The sequence below is a fragment of the Malaclemys terrapin genome, chromosome 1 (assembly GCF_027887155.1).
Source record: "Malaclemys terrapin pileata isolate rMalTer1 chromosome 1, rMalTer1.hap1, whole genome shotgun sequence".
NCBI classification, from domain to species: domain Eukaryota; kingdom Metazoa; phylum Chordata; order Testudines; family Emydidae; genus Malaclemys; species Malaclemys terrapin.
This window is the reverse complement of record NC_071505.1, coordinates 324,333,533-324,350,019: the sequence shown is the minus strand read 5'-3', so window position 1 is coordinate 324,350,019 and position 16,487 is coordinate 324,333,533. Positions and strand designations below refer to the sequence as shown.

The following is a 16,487-nucleotide window of genomic DNA, read 5'->3' as shown; positions in this document are numbered from 1 at the left end:
TGCAGCAGAAACCACTATGCACTAAAGAAAAAAAGAAAATCTAGAACAAGGCTGAGTTCTTTGAAAATATGCTCACTCTTACTGGCCAAAAACCTAAGAAGGGTGGCATATTTAACCCCTTTGCCCTCTGGTTCTGATTTAATTAACTGAGCCATTGAGCAAACTCTTCCATCTTTTTTGTGGTCAGCAAAAAATAAAGACAAACCAAAAAAACCTACAGATGTATGAAACTTGAGAGGACATATCTGCCAAGACAGCTGCCAATGTTGTCACTAAAATAAGGTAACACCACACCACTTCTGGTAAGAAGAGAAGCTGGAAATCACAAGGTCAGCTAGCAAGGTCCAAGAGATGGAAAAGTACCAGCATACAAACCAGATTTCACAATCTCAGATTTAGACACAGATGCAGAATTCCTTCCATCATGATAATTGCTCAAGAGGGAATTATTGGGAAAATACATTCTCTGGTGCAATCAAAACACAAGGGATCAAAAGTGGTATTAATGAAAATAAAATTGGCTGTTTAGTAAACTTACTGATAATTCCTCCTTTCATGACACGGGCTTCGTTAAAGCGGTACCACTGATGGGCCCCCTTCTCTAAGGTGCTGAGTGACCTCAGCATCCAATTCAGTGAATGGAAGGTAAAAACACCAGGCACTTTAGATGATTGGATCCTAAAAGAGCAGTATTTAGTAATCTGTTAAGTACTGCTTGATTTTCCATTTGTGGAAGATAATCTCCAAGATAACAGTAGGTGTTTACAGCATTTTCAATGGCAACAGTACTTGCTGATCTCCATTAAACTTGTGCATTAGGACAGAAAAGTAGAGTAACCATTTAAAGAGAATTCTTTCAGTTGAGGAAAAGCGGTCAATAGAAATTTCTTTTTCATGTCCATTACTGCTTTTTCCACTCATCTCTCAATCATCTGTGTAGTTTTAGCCCAAGAATGAATACATACATACATACATACATGTGACGGATTGGATCACAGAAATCCCCTTTGGGACTGCCGTTGAGACTACCGCTGAACCCATTCTTCCTGCCAGCTTGGGACTTCAGTGCCCTGCCTGGTTTGGGCCAGACACGCTAGCCTGCTACAAACACAGGCCCAGGTCTGAACAACGTCCCCCAAAAGCTGCAGGCTTAACTGAAAACAGCTTAAGAACTGTTCCTGTCTCCAATACTCAGATGCCCAACTCCCAATGGGGTCCAAATCTCAAATAAATCCATTTTACCCTGTATAAAGCTTATACAGGATAAACTCATAAATTGTTCGCCCTCTATAACACTGATAGAGAGATATGCACAGCTGTCCCATCCCCCCCCACCCCGGTATTAATACATACTCTGGGTTAATTAATAAGTAAAAAGTGATTTTATTAAATACAAAAAGTAGGATTTAGGTGGTTTAAAGTAATAACAGACAGAACAAAGTGAATTACCAAGCAAAATAAAATAAAACACGCAAGTCTAAGCCTAATACAGTAAGAAAGTAATTACAGATGAAAATCTCACCCTCCGAGATGTTTTAATAAGCTTCTAACACAGACTGGACGCCTTCCTAGTCTGGGCACAATCCTTTCCCCTGGTACAGCCCTTGTTCCAGCTCAGGTGGTAGCTAGTGGATTTCTCATGACTGCAACCCCCTTTGTTCTGTTCCACCCCCTTATATATCTTTTGCACAAGGCGGGACTCCTTTGTCCCTCTCTGGGTTCCCACCCCTCCTTCTAAATGGAAAAGCACCAGGTTAAAGATGGATTCCAGTTCAGATGACATGATCACATGTCACTGTAAGACTTCAAACCCTCATTCCTCCCAGCCTGACTCACAGGAAGACCTGCAAGCAAACAGAGCCATCCACGGTCAATTGTCCTCGTTGATGGAAGCCATCTAGATTCCAAACCACCATTAATGGCCTACACTTTGCATAACTACAATAAGACCTCAGAGTTACATTTCATATTTCTCGTTTCAGATACAAGAGTGATACATTCATACAAATAGGATGACCACACTCAGTAGATTATAAGCTTTGTAATAATACCTTACAAGAAACCTTTTGCATGAAGCATATTCCAGTTACGTTATATTTACACTTATTAGCATATTTTCATAAAATCATATAGAGTGCAACGTCACAATACATACATACACACACACACCGGCATGCACACATACAAATCAAACATTGGTTAATTTAAGTGGGAGTTGCATGGTCTGAATTGAGGGAATGAATAAGAATTTGATATAATTGCAGTTAAAGTTGTAATAGAGCTTCCAATCTTCGGCATGGTCTAAGCAATGAGACGAGGAATCAGAATGTCTTGTGATCTGATCCCAGTTCTGAAAATGAATAAATCACTTAACTTCCTTATTTCAACATCCCTATTTTGCAGTGGGGGAAGCTATAGATTTACATATTTATCTGCCTTATCGGGTTGTTGTGAGGATGAATTCATGAGTGCTTGTGTTGCAGATGGGGACCCTCAGATGGAAGATACTAAAGACATGAAAATTATCATCAGAAAATAGGAACATATGTTTAATTTTCAAACGGCAGCCTAATGTTTAAGTACAAATGGCTGAGAAGCCTCAAAGAGTCAAGTACCTTCTTCAAATGGAAACAATCAAGTCCTTGTAATAGTAAAACTAGGGGATTTTCTGTTAGCTGTGGAAAGATACCAGTCGTGGAAAAAATTACACTCGCCAAAACAGCACTGAGACTAAACTTAACACAAGCCACAGTATAAAAACGAAAAAGGCCTGTATTGCTTTTGCCAACTCTTACAATTTTATTGTGAGCATATGGTGTTTGTTTTATAGCCCCAGTTCCTGGAGTTTTGTTGATGATGAGAATCTCAGCTTTCATTTAAAAAAAAAAAAAAAAAGAAGTTTCTAGACCTTATATTTGCAGACAAGCTTGAGAACATGAACGCTGAATAGAAAAGAAACTAGAAGGAAAATAAGCAAATCCCTATTTTTTAAAAATCCCATGGTTTTTAAGGAAGATGCATGATTTTTTTAAATACTTTTGGCAATACTTTAAGCTCTTCTTTGGGCAGAGACCATGTCTTCATACAGGTTCTCAGAGCATCTCACACAATGGGCCCATGATCTTGACTGAGGCATCTGGATGCTATTGTCATATAAATAATAAATACTAAAAATAATGAAAATGATATTAACTTAACTACAAAGTAGTGGCCACACTTTGAAAGCTATTAATGGTTCTACCAATATCCTCCATTATAGGTACATGAAAATCTATCTCAAACCAGTACACACTTTAAACAAATGTGTAACCAATTTTAAGTACCGAAATAAATGGTCTGATTTTCAAAAGTGCTGAGCACCCATTGCAATAATCTTTTACAAAATACGCCTTGTGAGGTATCATTTGAAAACTAATAACTCACTGGTCAATAATACCATGATGAAATGTGTGTAGCAACATTATATGTAAAGTCAGGAATTCCCCCTGAATAATGTTGGTAGCACAGGTTCAAAACCACGTAGCCCCAATTAGGACTGTCAAGACAGTCTTAAACACAAAAATGTGTGTTTACCTCAGTTTACGTATAAGTTGTGAACAGGGTCCTCAGATATCAAGAGGGGAAGACAGGAGACAAGAAAGATCTGCCTTTCAGCAAACAGAGGTGAGAAGAAACAGTGTGCGTCCTCTTTCACCATAGTCTTCTTTACCCTTGGAATGAACTTTAACTAGGGGTAAGGTAACCCTCAGGAAAATGCATTTCAAAGTGTGACTGAACTATAAAAGTGAGGGGCAAAAACACACCAAGTTCTCTCTCCCTATCCATCTCTCTTTTTCACTTAAGACGACAAAAGAAACAGCCATTGGACTTTGGGAGCAGATCTTGGCCTGAGAGTTGGGTCAGCAATGTTAATGGAAAAACGTGGTAAGGGACTTCACCTTGAACAAAATCTAATTTGTTAAGTTTAGTACTAGGAAGCATTTTATCTTTATTTCTCTTGTAACCATTTCTGACTTTATGGCTTATATTTTTACTCAATTAAAACATATCTCCTTGTAGTTAAATGCATTTGTTTTATTAAAATTAATCCAGTGTTGTGAAATGTTTGCATAATTTCATTTAAGGTAGCAAACTGTTGTATGTTGATCCCCGTAGAGAGGCAATGGACCTAATATGTCTGGGTTGTCCAGGAGAAGGCTGGACAGTGCAGAACACACAGATTTGGGGGGAAATTGGAGACTGGGAGTATGTTTGGATCACACGGTAATTAATTACGAAGGCTGGTGGAAGCCAGAGTGTGGCTGGTGTTTGCTGTCAGGCAGCTGGGGTCAGAGTTGCTGGACCAGAGCTGTAGCCATACACATACTCGGGGTGTGACCTGCATGCTGGCAGGCTATTTGTGAGCGGCCCAGGTGGAAGCTACAGCTGCAAAGTATTGTAAGGCACCCCAAGTTGCAGGGCAAGTGGTGACACAGCCCCTCATTTGTCTGGATATTCCCACAAATCCCACTGGCTTCAGTATGAACTGCAGGTACATTTCAGCATCCAGGCCATCAGACCACGTATTTAGGTGTCCAGTTATGGATTTAGTTGCCTGGCTCTAGGTACCCAAGTTTGACATTTTGATTTAAGAGGTCTTTATTGGAGGAGAAGTCTATATTACTAGGAGTACCAGCTAGTATTTGTCAGTGATCATTCCAGTGCAAACTAGTTTAAGACAGATGTTAACAGCCAGATATTTCAAGAGTTCAATGCTCACAAATGGGGCCAGATTTTCAGAGGATCAGCTTCCATCTAGGCACCAAAATAAGGTGCTGTGAGAGCAGCTGGGTGCTGAATCTGGCCCTTATTTAGGTGGACTGAACTCTTGGAAGCTGAACTCTTTTGAAAGTCTGGTCCCAAATGTGGGACCACTTACAAGACTGTTTTTTCAGTAACAAAGGAAGCAATGGTATAGAGATCAAACTAACTCCTATGTCAGCTGTTGGGTTCTGTATCCCTCCCCAGCTCCTGCTAAATAAACTGTGCTATTAATCTGGAGGCTGAAGTCTTATGCCACCACCAGACAATGTACTGGGGATCTCACTGTAGCCTCAAAAAAGGGAATACGTACCCTCAAATCTGGAGAAAAGTTGTCTGTGGAGGTGGAGACAGAATCTGATGACACAACCGAAGCAGATTTTGTATGCACTGACTGGTCCGAGTGAGAGGTGGAAGCACTACAAAGAGACAAATACACGTCAGACTTGTGCATTTCTGAGTCTAACTAAAGCGAAAAGCCTCAATTTCAAACATTTATATAAGAGAGGTTACTGTGTTACTACGGGATAAAAACCAGGCAGGATCCTGAGTGCAAGACACCCCCAGCCTGACCACAGATTTAGCATGGAAGCAGTGAAAATGAAAGCAGAACAAACTAAAAGTTTCTTCCATCAATTGTAACTTTGTCCCTTTGGGTTTTAGTGTAACTCTCATGCACTACAACAGCCTCTTCCCCTAGATCCTCGTACATCCCTGGTGATATGTAGCACTATTTGACAAACTATAACATCATGGCATCATCCTGTTTTTCTATATTGTCCCTCCAGTATGGCTGTGCATAAATAAAATTAGTACTGTTACACTGTATATTCACGCTGCAACGTTCCCTATAACCTTAACAGCTTACACCTTGCATTAGCACTCCTGAAATGCTGTGCAACTGTAGCAAAAGGTCCCAATGCAGCAATGAACTCCATATGGGTGGAACCTTGTGTCCACGTGGAGCCCCACTGACTTCAGCAGGGCTCTGTGTAGGGAGAAAGAACTTGCACACACAGCTTGCAGGGGTCAAGCCTAGCTTCGGCCAAGGGCCAAAGTCCAGCCTTAATGTCACCATCAACTGTTGTATTAGTTGAGCACGTGACATCCCATGCTGGAAACATCTAGGTGTAGGCTTTCAGATAGGTCTGGAGACCGGTCTCACAGGTTGTTTTTTTCCTTCTGCTACTTGACTCTTTCACTGATAAAACAAACAAATATCAAATTACAAAAAACATTCAATTTCCCTGCTTTCAAGTCTGGGGAAATCCTACACTGGTGACATTTAAAAAAAAGCGAGGGATTACTACAGCAAATGTGGCTCTGGCTAGGAGTAAATACTTTGGCTACAAGGATAAAAATGCAATGGTAACTTTTTATCCTACCACCAGGTGATGAATAATTATTTTCATTTGAAGTTTCAAAAATGGACTCAAGAATAAATTATTTAAAATAAGAATTTAAGACACAATTCAATGTGGTTTATTTACTGTACATCATTGGACTGCCAATCACTTCATTTCCAAACTACTTAGTTCTGGGAATTAATATACACTAAGGCAATGCTGTATTTTGGATGTCATCGTAGAACCACTTGTATATCCAGTGCTTCACAGACAGTAAATGAAGCAAAGTCCTGGAAAAAAAATAATGTAAAGCCCAATCCCACAACATTCCCTCACATAGGCATGGCCTTACTTGTGCAAGGCCTTGTCTACACAGCGTGCACTGATTGGCTTATACCAGTTTAGTTAAACCAGTGCAAACCCCTTGATGGACCCTCTTAAATCAGTTTAAGCCTGGTTTATGCCAGTTTGGCTTGCGCCTTCCAGGGATATACAAAGGTTTAACTAATTTGGCTTAAAAAAAATAATAATCAGACCTTTAGTTCATCTGGTGCGACTTTGTGTGTGGACAAATCCTGAGTAAAGGTTCACAGGATCAGGGCTTTATACAGACATCAGCTCACTGGCACTGTACACACCTTGGGCACACAATGCCACCTCTTCTAACTCTCCTCTCCCACCACCTATCACCCATCAGCATCAACATTTCAGTTATGGGAGTCATCCCAAAAAGTGTCACTTAAATGCAAAAGTCCCCATCATTAATATCACTTCCAGTTCTCCTTTCTTCAGTTCCTTGCATTTGAGACCAGACCTATATGGTAGGGGCCAGATTCTCCACTGCCTTGCATTTTGTGTCCATTGATGCAAAGTGTAAGTAAAATGCTACCAAATCTGGCTGGTAGAGTTTTATGCTCATTCTGCACAGGGAGAAATGACTACCTAAGGGACAAGGCAGTGGACATTCAGTTGAGATTGTAAGAGCATTTCGTATTTGTTGATCATGCTTAGTCCCAAATGGTTTTTAATGCAGGTAAATGTTTGCACATTCTAAGCAAAATTTTCAAAAGTGCCAATCTATCATTGGCCTAACATCAGTGACAGCAGAGCACTTTTGAAAAACCTACCCTGCATACACAGCAAATAACACTTATGATATAGCTGGATTAGGCAGCTCTGAAGAGTATACATAGGTTGCATGTGTTTGGCTCAGTGCCTCTATTCTCCTCATCAGTCATTAATACTGAACTGAAATGAAGCTAAGGAACAAACACTGACTTAACAAAGAACTTAAACTCAGTTGGCTCACGACATTCTTCCTCCTATCAGTATCAGTCAGGTTTGGGTTGACACGGCTTCACTGAGCAAACTAATTAACCTGATGTCCCTTTACACACCACATTTATTACCTTCAGTGGTTTAGCTAACCTGGAGTTCTCCTATGTGGCAAAAAAAAAAAAAAAAACCTGAAGCCATGTGGCCTAATACTCGTTGAAGGGAAAGATAGTTTTGCGGCTAACACACACATCAGGAATGAGAAGAACTGAGATCTGTTCTTAGGTCTGCCACAGACGTTATGTGTGATTTGGACAAATTATTTAACCTCTCTGTGTTGTCATCTCTCCAGCGTATCAAAGTCTTTGCCACCCTGAGATTAGACCACTGTACGGCACTCTGCTTGGGCCCATTCAGAAGTTGCGATTAGGCTGGAACATGGCAAATTGCCTATCAGGGCTGGATTTCCAATTAGGTACAGTAGGCATGTGCCTAGGGGCACCAGCATTTTAGGGGTGCCTAAAAGTTAATACATACAGCTCCCCTGTGGGCAGCATCCCAGCCCTTTCCCAATCTCGCCCGCCTGCTGCCTCTGCCCCATGCAGGGGAGAGAGAGGGAAGAGCGTGACCAGCACCCCGTTCACCTGCACAGGCAGAGCCAGAGCACGGCTGTTGCATCGGGCTGCAGGAGGGATGGAAGACACCCAGGGACCATTCGCCTTGTGGAGAGGTACAGTCCCCACTTGCATCTCGCCTGGGATAGGTGGGCTGTGCCCCAGCTCAGGCAGGGAGCACCATGCATGGCCGAGGGTCTTGTGCCTTCCTGGGGAGGCTGTGTTTATATTTCTTTTCATTTCATTTTTTACAGAAAACACAAAGGTCAGCTGTAGGCCGGGGGGGGGGGGGGGGAAGAGGGAGGAGACGCTGAAGAAGATGCTGTGCCTAGTGGTGCATAAGGTGTAAATCCAGCCCTGCCTGGTATGTGGTGTTTTGCACCGGGAGCACATTATACCAGTGTTCTGGGAGCTGCACTGGCAGTCTGTGGGCATCTGGGTTGAGTTCAAGATGTTTGTTTGAACCATTAAATAACATGGGTCTAGGCTACCCAGCAGACCCCCTCTCTTCTTGCTCCACACTACTGCAGTTACAATCAGTGGAGGCACTCAAGGTGGAGATTCCTTAATATGGAACAGAGAGAGCTGCTGCCCGGGCACTCTCTAGGAGGGCAATGCGCCTTCACTCCCAAGGATTTGTTAGCCTTCCAGACCCACTGTAAAACTGTCCATTTTATGTTTATTTTATTGGGGGGGGGGGGGGGAGGCAGAGATGAGGATGTCAGGGAGGAATTTGTTACCTGGGGAATAATGGCAATATGGGATGGGGGTGAATTGTGAGCGTACGGATGGGTGGCTGTGGATTTTAATGGTTCTGTGTAATTGCTGGTTTTGAAAATTGGAAGGGGCACCCAAAAAATAGGATGGCCATGTATGTGTGCGAACTCTAACAGCTAGACCTCAGCAGGTGTAAATCAGCACAGCTCCACTGTAGTCAACGGGGCTACGTCACCATGTGAGGATCTGGCCCCATATAAATAAACCTGTGAAATGGGAATAATTAGATTTCTGACCCCTCAGAAGGATGCTGTGCAGCTACATTCACTAATGTTTTCAAAATACCTGGAGCTCTTTGGAAGTGCTAAATATTATATTACTGATCCTTTAGAATGCACCTCAGTCTCCAAGTACCTCCTAACCTCTGCTCACCCCAAGCTCCAAAACCCAGCTGCTCTGCCTACTTCCTTTTTGCTACCACTATTAAACGGGAACAGAGATCCCCGCAGTGATTCAAAGGCACTGTTGGGGAAATGACCAAGAATGACTTTTCAGGGTATTCTTGCTATTTCGATCCTAATTTTTCCCTGCCTACCACCGATGTACAGTCTACTCCTCATCCTGATAATTATATTTTACATTGGCAGAACAGTTAAATGCATTTCTAAAGGCCAGGTTTTTAACTATAAATTAGACCAAGATTTGTCCAGAGGACGGAGTCCGCAATGCCCTCTTTTAATATTTACCCTCATTATTGAGCCCTGGGCTATGGGGAGCAGATATATGCAATTAATAAGGGAATTATAATGAGAACTAAATTCAGTGGCTCAGCTGTTGGTAGGGTGCTGATCATTACTAGGATTACCCACAAGAGGCTAGATGCTTTCCAAACATAATAAGATGCAGTCCCTGCTCCAAAGAGCTCACAATCTAAAAAAGCAAGCCACACACAAACGGTGAAGGCAGAAATAAAACATATAGTGATTTTTAAAAATGTATTATCAGTTATTTGCTTTGCCCATTTATTTACCCGTTATTAGTTCACATTCTTGTAGAAGGGATTGGAAGGAGGAGGGGGTTTGGGCCCTCCAGACTCGTTCAGTAAGGGCATTCCATGTGCGGAAGAAAGCATCGATATTGTTTGGAAGAAGCATACAATCTGGCAGTGTGAAGATGGGAAGATGCAATAAGGAATAAGAGCAGATAAGGAAGGAAGGACATAGAAGCTGAAGTTAGTCAAATTATGAAGGACCTTGAAGGTGAAAAAAGAAAATTTAAACTTGATGCAGATTGCCACACTGTTTAAGCCAGGGGTCGGCAACCTTTCAGAAGTGGTGTGCCGAGTCTTCATTTATTCACTCTAATTTAAGGTTTTGCATGCCAGGAATATATTTTAACATTTTTAGAAGTTCTCTTTCTATAAGTCTATAATATATAACTACACTATTGTATGTAAAGTAAATAAGGTTTTTAAAATGTTTAAGAAGCTTCATTTAAAATTAAATTAAAATGCAGAGCCCCCTGGACCAGTGGCCAGGACCCAGGCAGTGTGAGTGCCACTCAAAAATCAGCTCGCGTGCCGCCTTTGGTTTAAGCCGTAATGAAATCTCACCCCATATAGTACCTAGCCTTCTCCTGTAGCAGGCAAATTGATCTATTTGGATATCTTTTGTACTTAAATAGTCTGAAATTTAGATTTTTCTCCAAAGGAAACAGATATCCTAGGGGAATTTCAGAAAGGTTTTATTTTCACAGAAGAAACCTATGTTTTTTTTTCACATCCCAAGTATACAACATAACCTTTCCTCGTAGGACACAGGTTTTGAAAATAAAGTTGTGGAAACAAATTTTACCGATTTATATGAAGCTCAAGCACTGTAACAACTTTTGGCAAGAATTTAGAGTAAAGTCATAACACTACTTTGTCCCTGTGAGAAACTGTGTAAGATGAATCAGCCATCAGGACTTGTAATTACGCTAATGGTAATTTCCTAAGCAGCATCTTAATTGTTTCCACCTCTTGATCAGCAGAAACACAGGAAAGCATACATGTGGCAGACCAATAGCCTCAACCAATCCTGTGCCGCTTGGGATGGGATGTTTCCCAAGGAAACCGTCCAAAACTTTATTTTTCTGCTATACTTGTTCAACCTCTGAAGGGTGAAAGTGGAACAGATGCCTCTGTCTCTCTGCAAGAAAAAATAATGGCCAAAATTTTCAAACTTGGGTGCCTAAAATTAGTCTCTTAAATCCTTATTTATGCTCCCCTAAATATAAGTTTGACCTGATTTTCAAAGGTGTTGAGCATCTTCAATTTCTAGTGAACTCAATGGGATGGGTGGAGGTGGTCAGCACTTCTGAAAATAGGGCCACTTTCATTTAGGGTGACTGAATAATATGTTAGGACACTAAATTTGGTACCCAAGCTTGAAAATCTTTGCCAGGCTCATTCTCATGGGGAAAGCAAGCAAAATAACCTCATAGGATGCCAGATTGATTCTCCAATGCTTTCTTTATGAATGTTCCTGCATGGTGCTGCAACAAGTACCTGCTTTTTGCTTGCAGAGGTGTACCAGCTGCTCGGATACTAATTGGTATAAGCTGCTCACACATTTTCACTGTATATTTTCTTTCTGCAGCCACTGAGCTGATATGGAAAACAGGTGATAAAATGCAGCACTGTGCTATGTTGTTTCAGCTGCAGAGGTCATAAAGGAGAGAAGCACTGCAGAATATACTTTCCATTTCCTCTCTTCCTGTTTTTCCTCAAAGTTTCTCTTTATGTGCAATCCTGAAAATGCAAGGTGAAAACTGCAAATTAATCATGACTAGTGGCAAAAACAATTTAATTTGGAAATTCCAGATGCCAGAAAACTGGCATCCAATTGGTTTGAATTTTGTAGTCGGACCATGCATAGGAGCACTTCTAGTACCTCGCGTACTTTCTTTTAAAGCAGAAATAAACAGAGTTATTGAGCACTCCCTGCTCATTTTCAACATCCAAGATGGCAACACTTCCCTTTCAACACTCTTCCCTGCTCCTCTCTCTTCTTCACAGAAGGAAAAAGAAATATTGACGAAAGTTTGGGTCATATCAGAACAGAACCCCATTCCTCTACTCTGTTCCACCCAGCCAGTGCTGGCCTGAAGACAAGAAGTCCACCTTGCTGTTCAATCCATGTTTCCCATTTAGCAGTTTACTAAGGGCCTAAACCAGAGGTGGGCAAACTTTTTGGCCTGAGAGCTGCATCGGGTTTCGGAAATTGTATGGAGGGCCGGTTAGGGGAAGGGGTCGTGCCACCCCCACACCCCCCCGCCCGGGACCCCTGCCCCATCCCCCCCCACCCACACACACACACCGCTCCCTGTCCCCTGACCGCCCCTGGAATCCCTGCCCCTGACTGCCCCGCGCCGCCCCATCCAACCCCCCCCATTCCTGACGGCCCCCCCGGGACCCCTGCCCCATCCAACCATCCCTTCTCCCTGTCCCGACTGCCCTCAGAACCCCTGCCCCTGACTGCCCGCCGCCGCCCCATCCAACCCCCCCTCCTTCCTGACTGCTCCCCTGGGACCCTTGCCCCATTCAACCCCCTGTTCCCCACCCTCTGACCGCCCTGACCCTTATCCACACCCCCGCCCCCTGACCACCACCCTGAACTCCCCTGCCCTCTATCCAACCCCCCACCCCCCCGCTTCCTGCCCCCTTACTGCGCTGCCTAGAGCACTGGTGGCTGGCGGCGCTACAGCCGCGCCGCCCGGCTGGAGCCAGCCACGCCGTTGCCACCGTGCAGCACAGAGCACTGGGTCAGGCCGGGCTCTGCAGCTGCGCTGCCCCAGAGGCTCACAGCCCCACCGCCCAGAGCATTGTGCTGGCAGTGGAGCAAGCTGAGGCTGCGGGAGAGGGAGAACAGCAGGGGAAGGGCTGGGGGTAGCCTCCCGGGCCAGGAGCTCAGGGGCCGGGCAGGAGGGTCTCATAGACTCATAGACATTAAGGTCAGAAGGGACCATTATGATCATCTGGTCTGACCCCCTGCATGCTGCAGGCCGCAAGACCCTTCCCTGGACTCTACCGTTGAAGTCCCCAATCCTGTGTTTTAGTGACTTCAATCGGCTGAGACCCTCCTGCTAGTGATCCCTGCCCCATGCTGCGGAGGAAGGCGAAAAACCTCCAGAGGCTCAGCCAATCTACCCTGGAGGAAAATTCCTTCCCGACCCCAAATATGGCGATCAGTAATACCCCGAGCATATAGGCAAGAGTCTCTAGCCTGACCCTTGTTGGCCATTATGCTGTTCATGTACCATTGCTTGGTTTTCCTTGGCTACTATGTTTTATCATTAAACCATTCCCTCCATAAACTCATCCAACTTAATCTTAAAACCAGACAGGTCCGTCGCCCCCACCGTTTCCCTCGGAAGGCCGTTCCAATATTTCACCCCTCTGATGGTCAGAAACCTTCGTCTAATTTCAAGCCTAAACTTCCCCCCGGCCAGTTTGTATCCATTCGTTCTCGTGTCCACATTAGTACTAAACTGGAATAATTCCTCTCCCTCCCTTGTATTAACCCCTCTGATATATTTAAACATAGCAATCATATCCCCCCTCAGCCTTCGCTTTGTCAGACTAAACAACCCAAGCTCCTCTAATCTCTTTTCATACGACAGGTTTTCCATTCCTCTGATCATCTTAGTCGCCCTTCTCTGCACCCGTTCCAGTTTGAGCCAGATGTGACCCGTGGGCCGTAGTTTGCCCACCTCTGGCCTAAACCCTCATTCACGCAAGGATCCCAGTGACTACGCAGTAGCCCCTTAATGGCACAATTCTGAAAAGCACTTAAACAGATGCTTGCTTTGCCTATCGGCAGGAGTAGAGTGCTTGTGCCTGTGTAAGGGTTGCAGAATAGGATCCCAAACTACAACATTTAAAGATTACTATTTTAATTGATTTGTATGACACTAACACCTAAAAGCCACAATTGAGATTTGGGCCCCACTGTGCTAGGCACTGTACATACACAGTGCAGACAGTCAGTCTGGGCCCCGAAGAACTCTCTTTGGGCTTGTCTTCACTACCCGCCTGGATCGGCGGGTAGAAATCGATCTCTCGGGGATTGAATTATTGCGTCTCGTCGGGACGCGACAATCGATCCCCGAATCGACATGCGTACTCCACCAGCCCAGGTAGGAGTAAGCGCCGTCGACGGGGGAGCCGCGGCGGTTGATTTGCCGCCGTCCTCACAGCGGGGTAAGTCGGATCGGATACGTCGAATTCACCTACGCTATTCGCATAGCTGAATTTGCGTATCTTAAATCGATCACTCCCCCCCCCCCCCCCCCCAGTGTGGACCTAGCCTTAGTCTAAACTAGGGGTTCTCAAAACAAATTTTTTCGTGGCCTCAGAGTGCAGCCACCAACGCTTGCTGTGACAATTTTTCCTAAAATACTTAATTAACTTTAGAAAAAAAGAAATAAATTTGCACGGGTACGTGTCCAAATCATTGTAATCTATCTATGTAGGGTGGGTTTTTTTTTTTTTTTTAAAACAGACTCAATAATAAAAATAGTGTAAAGTTGTCTCTATTCTTTATTGGACCTAAACAGAATAGAAACACAAATAAAGTACTTTGACCATTCTTGTCATTTTTCTTATTGTTTCTGTTGCTTTTTTTGGTTGTTGTTTTTTAAAGACTTGCTAGCTATTAAGTGTGCTGTGAAAAGTTACATTAACAAACACACAAATATCACTTTTCACAACAGACTTACTCAGCCCCGGCAAGCCCAGGGACAAGTTAAGCCTTGGATAGGGAGGTAGGTACAGAGGCAGCAGGGGCCAGGGGTGATGGGGCACTGGGGGAAGCAGTGGGGGGCAAAGGTGATGGGGGAACGAGCTTGGGGCTGGAGCCCAAAGCCCCATGCCCAGGAGACAGAACCCGAAGCCCCGTGGCTGGAGCCTGCCACCCGAGGGCTGAAGCCCGATCCCACTGCCCCTGGGAAGGTGGGGAACTCACTGGCTGCCTGTTCCTCCAGCTTGTGTCTCTCCAAAGGGGGGGCAGGGCCAAACCACTCCTGGTGGCCCCTGGGGAGGGGCCGCTGCTTTGCGTCTGCCCCACCCCCCTAATCACTGCCCAGGAGGCTGTGGCCGTAAGAAAACCCCCTGGTGGCCGCATGCGGCCACAGGGGCTGCATTTGAGAAACACTGGTCTAAACAGAGAAGATGGACAAAGGAACCATTATCCCCCATTCATCGATGAGTCAGACTTGAATCTTCACACCAAAATAGACCAAAAAAACAGATTATCCTACGTACAACAGAATGCACATACAGAGAGCAACTTAATCTATTATACATTTATATAAAACATGCACACATACAAAAGCTCAGCATACTGTATTTATACTGTACATGTACTCAGTATACAACTGACTACATTTAGGAGTTACCTAGAAGTCATGATTTCTCTGAACATTGTTAGATACCTACTTTATCTTCTGCTTGACTTACACATCTCAGGAAAAAAGCCACAGACAAATATATTTTTGAAATAAGAGAGAGACAATTGGCGGGTGCTCTCTGGCACTCAGAAGAGGCAGATAGTTATATAACATAGGACTGTAGCCTTCCCCTTCAAAAGATTTGGCCATGTCACAGTGCTAAACAATCTTAAAAGAAGCCACTGCAGCACACAAATCATTGTGCGTGTGCTTGACAGACTTAAAATAGCCCCCGCGATACTTGCCTGAATAAGAAAGATTCACTTCTGTTGCCAAGCAAACCAGGGTTTCAATCTGACTTCAGTGTTCCAAGCAAAGAAAATGTCACTTTCTATAAAGTTGATTCTTTTAAATAGCATCCTGAGCTGAATATATAGTACATGTTTTCCCATGAGCAATAAAGAGAGTGCCCTATATTTTGACCGTGAACAAGCTTTTCTAGGAATGCAAATTTTGCTCTCAATAGTTACACAATGGACTACAGTCTCACCAGCATTGCTCATGCTCAATTAGTCATTCTTTTATTATTTTTTTTAACCAAAATTCACAAAAGGCCTGCAGCACTGGCTAAACAACAGGCCAATTGTCTGAGATATTAGCAAGGTTCCAAGGATAGAAAGCCAACACCCAAAGCCTAACTGAAAAGCAGCACATAATTAATAACAACAAGCAGCCCTCGGTATCCCGCTTTCCTGAGTCAAACAGCCCAGAAGGTAAAACCAGAAGAATACAAGTGACATAGGCCCAAATCAAAAACATCACATGGAAGACGATGACATCATGATCTGTATTCATGAGAGAAACAAAAGAGGAATCCGCCTAGTAACAGGCTCCAGGCTGGTGCAGGATGGCACTCAGCTGCAAAGGAAAAGCCAAAATAATATTCTTATCCAAAAGATTTTAGATGAGTACTGGGAATACACCACATTTTACCTCTGCATCATCAGTTGAAATTCAGTCCATGTCAGGAGGGATCAAAATTTCTTACTATCTGAAAGCAGACGGATAACCCATGTGAAGTGACTTAGCTGGTCTTAGTCCAGTTTCTTCTGGATCAGTGTCCGCATTGCAAAAACCACCACCATCACTGGTCATTTTGGTTGCAGACTTAGTAGCAATAACAGTGACTGATGGGCAGGGCAAATGAATCACCACTCCCAAGAAGGAAGAGTGAGAAGGATTGTTGGATGGTTAAGGCACTCTCCTAGTACTTGGGAGACCCAGGTCCAATTCCCTGCTCCGCCAC

The 16,487-nt window shown here is 43.7% G+C and overlaps 1 protein-coding gene across 3 annotated transcripts in view; it reads right to left on the bottom strand.

Moving 5' to 3' along the window:
* The window catches only part of MTMR2 (myotubularin related protein 2), an 83,661-nt gene that overhangs the window by 54,244 nt on the left and 12,930 nt on the right, over positions 1-16,487 (bottom strand). For 2 of the 3 annotated variants that reach the window (XM_054015608.1, XM_054015609.1), the window contains exon 2: positions 5,114-5,219. The exons of the other annotated variant lie outside the window; for it this stretch is intronic. In XM_054015608.1, the coding sequence (XP_053871583.1) occupies positions 5,114-5,219 (106 nt within the window). The remainder of the gene's footprint in view (positions 1-5,113; positions 5,220-16,487) is intronic. 3 annotated transcript variants of the gene reach the window in all.